The 11,274-nt window shown below is 40.9% G+C and overlaps 1 protein-coding gene across 1 annotated transcript; it reads right to left on the bottom strand.

Annotated features, from left to right (window-relative positions):
* Positions 1 to 6,753: 6,753 nt before the first annotated feature.
* Positions 6,754 to 8,009, bottom strand: NPBWR1 (neuropeptides B and W receptor 1). The gene is given in 7 exon segments (XM_066372742.1): positions 6,754 to 6,902; positions 6,905 to 6,950; positions 6,952 to 6,985; positions 6,987 to 7,118; positions 7,120 to 7,163; positions 7,165 to 7,334; positions 7,994 to 8,009. Coding segments are annotated over 7 exon segments (591 nt in total).
* Positions 8,010 to 11,274: the final 3,265 nt, after the last annotated feature.

The following is an 11,274-nucleotide window of genomic DNA, read 5'->3' on the forward strand; positions in this document are numbered from 1 at the left end:
CAGGCGGTAGTGCAGTGGATAGAGTGTCGGACTGGGATGCGGAAAGACCCAGGTTCGAGACCTCGAGGTCACCAGTTTGAGTTTGGGCTCATCTGGTTTGAGCAAAAGCTCACCAGCGTGGACCCAAGGTTGCTGGCTCAAGCAAGGGGTCACTCGGTCTGCTGAAGGCCCACGGTCAAGGCACATATGAGAAAGCAATCAATGAACAACTAAGGTGTCGCAATGAAAAACTGATGATTGATGCTTCTCCTCTCTCTCCGTTCCTGTCTGTCTGTCCCTATCTATGCCTCTCTCTGTCTCTGTAAAAAAAAAAATTACAAAAGAATCAGTATAACAAAGAGTTGGTTCTTTAAAATGATGAATAAAATTGTCAAACACCTGGCTAGACTCACTGAAGGAAAAAACAGACTCATATAAACAAAATCAGAAATAAAAAAGAAGTTACCACAGAAATCACATAATACAAAAGGTCATATTAGAATAATATTAAAGACTATATGCCACAATATTCAATATTCTAGAAGAAATGGATAAGTTCCTAAATATATATAACCTTCCAAGGTTAAATAATTATGAAATTGAAAAATCTAAATATTCAGAGAAAGACAAGTGCTATATGATTTCATTTATATGTTGAACCTAATGAACAAAATGAACCACCAAGCAAAATAGAGACAGACTTATTGAGAGCAAGCTGACAGCTATCAGAGAAGTGACTAGGTGCTGGGGTAGAGAAATTGAACAAAAGAAAAAGAGAAATAACTCATAGACACAAATGACAGTGTGGTGATTGCCAGGGGGAGGAGAGTGAAGGTGGAGGAGAGTATAAAAGGGATAAATATTGATGGACAAAGACTTGGCTTGGGATAATAAACATACAATATAATGTATAGATAATATGTTGTAAAATTATGCAGCTAAGCCTGACCAGGCAGTGGCGCAGTGGATAGAGCGTCGGACTGGGATGTGGAAGGACCCAGGTTCGAGACCTCGAGGTCGCCAGCTTGAGCGCGGGCTCATCTGGTTTGAGCAAAAACTCACCAGCTTGGACTCAAGGTCGCTGGCTCCAGCAAGGGGTTACTCGGTCTGCTGAAGGCCCGCGGTCAAGGCACATATGAGAAAGCAATCAATGAACAACTAAGGTGTCGCAATGCACAATGAGAAACTAATGATTGATGCTTCTCATCTCTCTGTTCCTGTCTGTCTGTCCCTGTCTAACTCTCTCTCTGTAGAAAAAAAAATTATGCAGCTAAAACCTGTATAATTCTATTAATCAGTATCACCTTAATAAATTAAATAAAATAAATAAGCAAATAAAAAAACACTAAAGAAATCAAAACAACCATCAAAAATTTCTTCAAAACTAAAAGTTGAAAACCAAATGGTTTTTCTAGTGAATTCTACTGAACATTCAAAAAGATTTGATACTTATTCTTCTCAAATGCTTCCAAAAAATTGAAGAAGCAATACTTCTTTACATATTTTATGAGGCCAACTTAAACCCTGATACCAAAACTTAGCAAGGATAACATACACACACAAAAAAAACTGCAGACTAATAACTCTGATAAATACAGGTGCAAAAACAAATAAATAAAATAATAATAATAATAAATCAAATACAATATATTAAAAAGATAATATATCACAATCAAGTGGGGCTCATTCAAGGGGCACAAAATGGTTTAAAATACACAAATCAATAAATATAATACATCTCATTAATAAAACAAATGATAAAAATCATGATTTTATCAATAGATGCAGAAAAAGCATTTATGATTAAAACACTGACTAAAATGAGGATAGAAGAAAATACACTACCTCAACATAACAAAGGTCATTCAACAAACTCTCAGCCAATATCATACTCAATGGTAAAACACTGAAAGCATTTCCACTAAAATTAGAAACAAGACAAGGATGCCCACTCTTGCCATCATTATTCAACATAATTCTGGAAGCCCTAGCTAGAGCAATTAGGCAAAAGAAAGATAAAAAAGTCATCTAAATTAAGAAGCAAGAAGTTAAAAGTCACTTTTTTCAGATGACATGATTCTGTATATAGAAAATCCTAAAGACTTCACCAAAAAATTATTAGAAATAATACATACATGCATTAAAGTTGTAGAATATAAAATCAGTGTACAAAAATCCACTGCTATCTATATACTAACAATAAAACTTTTTTTTTACAGGGACAGAGAGAGGGATAGATAGGGACAGACAGACAGGAACGGAGAGAGATAAAAAGCATCAATCATCAGTTTTTCATTGTGATACCTTAGTTGTTCACTGATTGCTTTCTCATATGTGCCTTGACCTCCAGCCTTCAGCAGACCGAGTGACCCCTTGCTCGAGCCAGCGACCTTGGGTCCAAGTTGGTGAGCTTTCTGTTCAAGCCAGATGAGCCCGTGCTCAAGCTGGCAACCTCAGGGTCTCTAACCTGGGTCCTCCGCATCCCAGTCCGACGCTCTATCCACTGTGCCACTGCCTGGTCAGGCAAAACTTTTTTAAAAATTAATAAAACAATTAATTTTGCAATTGTGACCAAAAGAATAAAAATACTTAAGAATAAACTTAATAAAGGATGTGAAGGACCTATATTATGAAAACTACAAAGCACTATTTTTAAAAAAGAATTAAAAAGACTCTATATATGCAAATATATTCTATATTCATGAATCAAAAGAATAAACTTAGTTAAAATGGCCATATTACACAAAGCAATACAAAGACTTAATGCAATCTCCAGCAAAATTCCAGACATTTTTTAAAGAGATATAACAAAAAAATCATCAGATTTGTATAAATCCACAAAAGATGCCAAAGAGCTCTGCAATCTTGGAAAAAAAGAATGAAGCCAGTTATCACACTACCTGAGTTCAAATTATACTGCAGAGCTACGATAATCAAAACAGCATGGTATTGGCAAAATAAATAAAAACATATACACAGACCAGTAGACCAGAATTGAGAACTCAGACACAAAACCACATGTACATGGGCAAATAATTTTTGACAAGTGAGCCAAAATCACACAATGAAAAAGAAAGTCTCTTCAATATATGGTACTGGGGAAATTGGAAAGCCACATGCAAAAGAATGAAATTAGACTACAGTTCATCCCCATGTATAAAAATTAACTCAAAATAGATCAAAGACCTAAATACAAGATCTCAAACAATAATTTACATAGAAGTAAACAGGTTCTACACTTATGAACTTTGATTGTACAGAATATTTTATGAATTTGACCCCAAAAGCAAGGAAAGCAAAGGCAAAAATAAATGAATAAGGTTTATATCAAACTAAAAAGCTTCTGCTCAGCAAAAAACAAAACAAAACAAAAAACTGATAACAAAACAAATAGGCAACCCATAAAATGGGCGATGATATTTGCAAATAACAGCTCTGATAAAAGATCAATATCCAGCCCTGGCTGGTTGGCTCAGTGGTAGAGCGTCAGCCTGGCGTGTGGGGGACCCGGGTTCGATTCCCGGCCAGGGCACATAGGAGAAGCGCCCATTTGCTTCTCCACCCCCCCTCCTTCCTCTCTGTCTCTCTCTTCCCCTCCCGCAGCTGAGGCTCCATTGGAGCAAAGATGGCCCGGGCGCTGGGGATGGCTGGATGGCTCTGTGGCCTCTGCCTCAGGCGCTAGAATGGCTCTGGTTGCGGCAGAGCGACGCCCCAAGATGAGCAGAGCATCGCCCCCTGGTGGGCATGCCGGGTGGATCCCGGTCGGGCGCATGCGGGAGTCTGTCTGACTACCTCCCTGTTTCCAACTTCAGAGAAATACAAAAAAGAAAAAAGAAAATAAATAAAATTTATATAAAAAAAAAAGATCAATATCCAAAATATATAAAGAGCTCACAAAGTTCAGCAACAAACAATAAAAATATCCAATTAAAGAATGGGGAGTGCCCTGGCCGGTTGGCTCAGCGGTAGAGCGTCAGCCTGGCGTGTGGGGGACCCGGGTTCGATTCCCGGCCAGGGCACATAGGAGAAGCGCCCATTTGCTTCTCCACCCCCCCCCTCCTTCCTCTCTGTCTCTCTCTTCCCCTCCTGTAGCCAAGGCTCCATTGGAGGAAAGATGGCCCGGGCGCTGGGGATGGCTCCTTGGCCTCTGCCCCAGGCGCTAGAGTGGCTCTGGTCTCGGCAGAGCGACGCCCCGGAGGGGCAGAGCATCGCCCCCTGGTGGGCAGAGCGTCGCCCCTGGTGGGCGTGCCGGGTGGGTCCCTGTAGGGCGCATGCAGGAGTCTGTCTGACTGTCTCTCCCCGTTTCCAGCTTCAGAAAAATACAAAAAAAAAAAAAAAAAAAAAAAGAAGATGTGGTACGTATATACAGTGGAATACTATTCAGCCAGAAGGAATTATGGCATAGTGCCATTACAACAGCATGGATCAACCTTGAGAACATTTTACTGAGTGAAATAAGTAAATCAGAAAAAGCTAAGAACTGTATAATTTCACACATAGGTGGGATATAAATCTGAGACTCATGAACATAGATGAAAGTGAAGTGGTTACCATGGGGAGAGGGATGTGGAAGAGAGGCAAGGGACAGGGGGTGGGGGAAAGGGTGTAAAGAGGGACAAATATAAGGTGACAGAAAAAGAGTTGACTTTGAATGATGGATATACAACATAATCAACAGTTCAAATGCTATAGAAATTTTTACCTGAAACCTATATCCAATGTCACCCTGTTAAAATTAATTTTCTAAATAAAATTAAAAGGGAGATTTCTAGAAATAAAAAGAATGTTGTCAGGAGAGCAAATCATAAGAGTTCTCAACACAAAAAGAACATTTTTTTTCTTTTGTATCTATGAGATGATAGATGTTAACTAAACTTACTGTAGTAATCATTTATTGAATATATATATATATATCCCTGTACCTTAAATGAACTTTTATCTCCCGTAAGTGAAAATAAAATAAAGTTAAGTAGGTTGCTGGTTGGATTCCTTTGTGATTCCAGAATTAGGTATTTACCAGGTTCACCTGACTGCCAAATGTTGCCTGGGACTAAGGAATAAAGCATTATGAAATCTATAGCTCCCAGTGGAAATAAATCTAGTAGCGAGAAATATGAGGGTGTCTTTATTTCATCTTCCTGGCTGTCCCAAAGGCAAAGGGGTGAAGAATATGACAAAAAGAAAACGAAAGAATGAACATGCATTTCTTTTCATCTCATTTGCTTCTCGCAGAAATTTATGAGGCTGGGATATTATATATTTATAAAGTTCTCACTCCTGACAAACAATACACGAGAAATTGTAACGAACTGGTCCAAGTTTTAAGGGAGGTCCACAGGGACAAAAGAGAGTGAGGGCTATCAAATCCTGTGGAAAAAAGCGATGATTACTAAGCGACTGTTGAAGGAGCAATTGAGCAGGCGCGATCCACTTTAGGACGCTCTGCGCTGAACAGTTGTCTCCGCAATGGGGGGCCACAATCACGCGCCCGGGCAATTCAAACTCCAGGCCTGTCCTGAGCAGAGCTAGCTGAGTCCCCAAGAGCCTGAGTCCCGGAACATTTTCAGGTTAGAATAGAAGTAGGAAAAAGGAGAGGCAAAGAAAGCAGGGGCTGGATCAAGAATGGGGATTATTGCCTGACCAGGCGGTGGCTCAATGGATAGAGCGTCGGACTGGGATGCGGAAGGACTCAGGTTCGAGAACCCGAGGTTTCCAGCTTGAGCGCGGGCTCATCTGGCTTGAGTAGAAAGCTCACCAGCTTGGATCCAAGGTCCCTGGCTCGAGCAATGGGTTACTCAGTCTGCTGAAGGCCCGCAGTCAAGGCACATATGAGAGAGCAATCAATGAACAACTAAGGTGTCGCAACAAAAAACTGATGATTGATGCTTCTCATCTCTCTCCGTTCCTGTTTGTCTGTCCCTATCTATACCTCTATCTGATTCTCTCTCTGTCCCTGTAAAAAAAAAAAAATTAATAAAATTAATAAAAAAAGAATGGGGATTATCACTAGTCTTATCACTATTATAAAGACTCACAACCAAGCTCCACCTCCTTCACCCTATGCCTCCTCCGCTTTTCTGTCTTTTTCTCTCCATACCCCCACAGCCTCACCTTCTCACCCCACCTTAAACTGTTACTTCCTTGTCAACCATCCCCGCTCACCTCGGAGAAGCGGGCATGCAACGCAAGCGCCCTGACCTTCTTCGGCTGTTAGAACGCTTGTAGAAGTACTGGGTGAATGAGCAGGCTGTTCACAGTTTGAAAAACAGTACAGTCGCTGCTGGAAACCAAAGAAGTCAAGTGCAGAGGCGAGCACGGAGCCCATGGAGCCGTGGCGCCTCAGGCCTCAACCGGTGATAGTCAAGGGCTCCACCTAGAGTGGCTCACGACTTGAGGAGGAGTGAGAGTAAGGGAACGAGAAAGGAGTTTCTAGCAGTTTGCCTTTCTCCTATAACCCTACGCCCTAACACTGGTGAATTTCAGGGAGTGTCCTTTGGCATTAGGAAAGGACTAGTGGGCGTTCTCGGCCGCAATGGTCCTCACACTAGATATGTTCCAGCATCACCCAGAGAGCCTAGTAAATTCAAATTGCAAGCGCAGCCACAGCACGTCCGATCCACTAGGTCTGAGACAAAACCAAAGAATCTGCATCTCTAGGGAGTTTGGGGAAAGAGGAATGGGGAAAGGGGGTTTGAAGACTGCGGTTCAGGGACGGTACCCTGAGCGCCACAGGGCTGGCGTTGCTGAAGTGGGGGCGCAGGACGCGCAGGGGAGTCAAACTGTGCGGCAAGCCAGCAGCAGGCAGAGGCTCCTGCGGCAGCTGTCGTCCAGGAAGGCATAGAAGAAGGGGTTGAAGCAGCTGTTGGCATAGCTGAGGCTGGTGATGAAGTAGGAGACCGCGATGACGAGTGGTGTCTGCGGAGGTCGGTGGTGAGCGCCAACATGGTGCTCAGGTGATAGGGCGTATTAGCGGAGGAGGCACACGACCAGGATCGCCACCACTAAGAGTCACCCGTTTCTTACACATGAGCTTACACATGAGCTCCTCGAAGGGCCACTGCCGCAGCCGGAAGTCGGCGATATTAACAGACAGCACAAATGAGAAGAGCTCGTCAGCAATGGCCAGGTTGAGGATGAAGGCTGGTGACATTCTTCTTACGAGGCGTCTGCAGCAGCACGTACAGCAAGCACAGCCGAGTTGCCCGCCAGCCCCACTGCGCAGACCACCGCGTACGCAACTGGTATCGCCACAGCCAACGGCGGCAGCGGTGGCGGCGGCGGTGGCGGTGGCGGTGGCGGCGGCAGCCCAGCGCTAGGCCCGGACGCACCGTGTTGGAGAGCCCCAGCTCCGAGGACTACGTATTGTGAATCTCGGCGAGAGTAGAGGTGCGATCAGTTCCGATCTCTCTTGCCGCCGCGCTGAGGGGCTCCAAACCCTTCTCTGGCCCTTCCAGGGAAGGTGCGTTCCTCCCTCGTAGCCACCTTAGCCCACTGGACTCCGGGGACTGCAAATGGAATTAACAGCACAGGTTACGCTCGTCGACCACATAGAGGTGCGGGACCCAGGGCAGGAGGCGGCGCTCCTAACCTGCCCTAAATGATCACTCTCTGCCACCTGTTGAAATAGTATTCTAATCAGTCGAATAACATGAAATGAAATGATAGAAAAGAATCCTTTCTTTTCCTAGGAAAAATACAAACCCATCTCCCATGTTTTAGGACACCGCTGGCAGACCTGGGTCATCCCAACGAATTATACAATTACAAGCAAGCTTCAGAGCCCTCAGTAACAGCAAGTTCAACTACAATCCCGGCCTCACTTTGCTGGGGAAAGGGTCTTCTTTTTTTTCTGGAGCGGCCAGAAGAGGCTGCCGGCTGCTGGGGAGGTTACCGCACTAGCCAACTGTCACCTTCCCAGCGTCAGCGGCGAGGCGGCAACTCGCACCTTCCGGGGTCTACCTGCTGCGCCTGGAAGCTCAGGGGGGGGGCGCAGCCTCAACTGCGCTCCGCTTACCTGACAGCCACTCCATTCCAAGTGAAACAACAGTGGAATAGAGTAGCGCATTACTCAAAAATTACTGAATTCTTTTTCTTCCTTCCAGTAGTGTAACCTCATACCATTTGAATTCATTAAAAACTCTTCTTTTAAGAATTAAATTTAAGAAAATCAAAGTTAGAGTGTATTGTAAAAGAACAATGCAATTGATTCTTCCATTCTGTTTTATAAATATACTGCAAATGGGCTAATGTAATTTTAAATTTCAAATTACGTTCACACTACATTGCTATATAGAAGGGAAAAGTGAAATGTTAAATTAAAATGCAAATACTAAAACTAATTAAGTAAAACTAATTAATGCTAATACTCTGCTCTGCATAAAATTACAAGATTGGTAGTAACGAATAATTGCCGACAATTTGAAATACTTCAGGCTTTCTAAAAATATGTGTAAGCAATGACCTTTATTAACAAAGGCAAACTGCTTCTGATAGCCTTTAAGGGTGTGTTTCACAAAACGTTGCAAGTCGTTCAACACACGGAATCTCCCTCTAAAGAAAAAAGACCCTGCCGTCTCAGCGGTGTTGCCCAGTGAGGCCGCGCAGGGCAGACCTGAGCATTGTCATGCAGCTTTGAGTTCTCACTCTCTCCAGCAGAACTTTCTCACCTAAGCAGCTCACCTTTGTGGATTGAATAAAATAAACTAAATATTAATTCTCTCCCATTCTAATTTTCCTTCTCCCACCTTTCTTGTGGGAGATTCAGGAAATTAAAACACAAGATTTTATCTGACTTACCTCTATTTTCCTTCCACAAGAGCAGGCAGATGCCCAAATAAAGTGCATTTGTGGTCCTTTATGATGTATTTTTAGAGGATGGGTGCTGGGCTACTAAAAAAAACTGAAAGTGGCCAGCAGAAGACACCCTTAGGGGTGGAAAAGCAAGCACTTTCCTTACCCACTCCCGCTCATATCGTCCAGCTAGGAACTACATAAATCTGGCTTCCCTGGAGTTTCCTGCTTTGTGTGAAGAAAATGACAGAAAAGTCTTAGGCTATGTCCACAAGGAAAAAAAAAAAGTGAGAAAACACCTTATAATATTAAGTGAAATGGAAGATTGTATATGACATATATAATAAACACTATATACATGTACAAATACTGTGTATGTATGTGTATATATATACATATGTATATAGTTGCCTAATTTTCAAATATTTAGAAATGTTCTAGCTTTTTATTTATAGACTTCTAACTTAATTACACTGTGGAACGAGAATATAGAATTTGTTGTTTGTTGAAACATTGCCCAGTATACATTTTTTCAATTATTTAATGTGTACTTGAACATAATGTTCTACATTGTTTTGGTTGCAGAACTCTACATATGTCAACTAATGAAATTTATTATTTATTAAATCGCTATTAATATTTTTATTGACTTTAAATTATTGTGCTTACATAGATTCAAGTGTCCCACTGAATATACCTCCCTCCCTCCCACCCGTGTGTTCCCCTTAATACCCCTTTTGCCCCCTCCCTACAATGCCCTTCCCCTTTCCCTTCAGGATTTGCTGTCCTGCTCTCTATAATGCTTTGTTATGTATATATAATTTCACTAATAATATTTTTATCTGAGTGTTTTTATCAGTTATTAATAGAAATGTGTTAAAAATGTAAAGGTGGATTTCTCTAGTTAACCTTTTAATTCTGTCAACTACTAATATTTTGATACTGTTTTAGTAGGTGCACACAAACTTAGGATTGTTACATGTTCCTGTGAAAAGGACTCATCAGTATAAAATATCCTTCTCTATCTGGGTTATTACTACTTGCTATATCAGGGGTTCCCAAACTTTTTACACAAGGAGCCAGTTCACTGTCCCTCAGACGGTTGGAGGGCCGGACTATAAAAAAAACTATGAACAAATCCCTATGCACACTGCACATATCTTATTTTAAAGTAAAAAAAATTAACTGGAACAAATACAATATTTAAAATAAAGAACAAGTAAATTTAAATCAACAAACTGACCAGTATTTCAATGGGAACTATGGGCCTGCTTTTGGCTAATGAAATGGTCAATGTCCACCAATGAAAGAGGTACCCCTTCCAGAAGTGCGGCAGGGGCGGATAAATGGCCTCAGGGTGCTGCATGCTGCCCACGGGCCGTAGTTTGGGGACCCCTGTGCTATATGTAGTGTTCTCTGTTTGATATTATTACAACCATATCATTTGTATTTCTCTCAGAATTATTATGAAATATCTTTTGTTAAATCCTTATACTTTAAGTTTTCTGTGTCCTTATGTTCAAAATATGTTTCATAGAAGCATTATAAAGGTTTTTCTAATGTAGTCTGACAATTATCTTCAAACTAAAGTACTTAGCATTAATAATATAATTAATATATTTATAGATAATATTAAGGTATACCTACTATCTTATCCTTTGTTTTTTGCCTCTACCTCATTTTTGTTCCCTTTTTCCGTTTTCTCTGTTAAAATTAAATATTTTTATTATCCAGTCTGCTTCACTTTATTAACTTATTAGATATACATGCCTATTTTTAGAGGCATTCAAGAATTTACAGTCTGTACCCTTGATTTATCAATATCTAGCCTAAATAATTACTTTTACAACTTTCCTAACAATGCAAAAACTTTTTAAATTACATTATTGTGGTGACACTGGTTAATAAAACTATATGCAAGGACTTTTTAATACTTAAACTTGATTTACTTCTTTCTTCTTTTTGTGCTGTTAACATATCTTCTAAATCTACATATACTTTAAACCTTACTGAACATTACTATCATCATTATTGTTATTGTTTTAAGTAAACATACTTTTATATATATCTCCATACAGGTACTATATTTCTGGTCCTCCTGGTTTCTTCCTGAATCAAAATTCTTTAATATGGTGTCATTTCCCTTATATTTAAAGAACTTCCTTATATTTTAAGTGTTGTCCTGCTGGTGATAAACTCTACTGTTGTACTTTTGGCCTGCAATCTCTTCATTACTTCACTTTTGACAGATGTTTCATTAAATATGAAATTCTAGACTTCCAGTTGTTTCATTTCAATGGTTTTAATATATATATTATATTTATTTATTCATTTATTTTGCTTCCGTTGTTTTTATTGGAGACATGGTTTTCTGTCATACTGTAGCTCTTTTGAAAGTGATAATTGTGCCTGACCAGGCGGTGGCACAGTGGATAGAGCTTCGGACTGGGATGCTGAAGACCCAGGTTCGAGACCCTGAGGTCGCCAGCTTGAGTGTGGGCTCAT

Source organism: Saccopteryx leptura, chromosome 3 (genome assembly GCF_036850995.1).
Source record: "Saccopteryx leptura isolate mSacLep1 chromosome 3, mSacLep1_pri_phased_curated, whole genome shotgun sequence".
NCBI classification, from domain to species: Eukaryota; Metazoa; Chordata; class Mammalia; order Chiroptera; family Emballonuridae; genus Saccopteryx; species Saccopteryx leptura.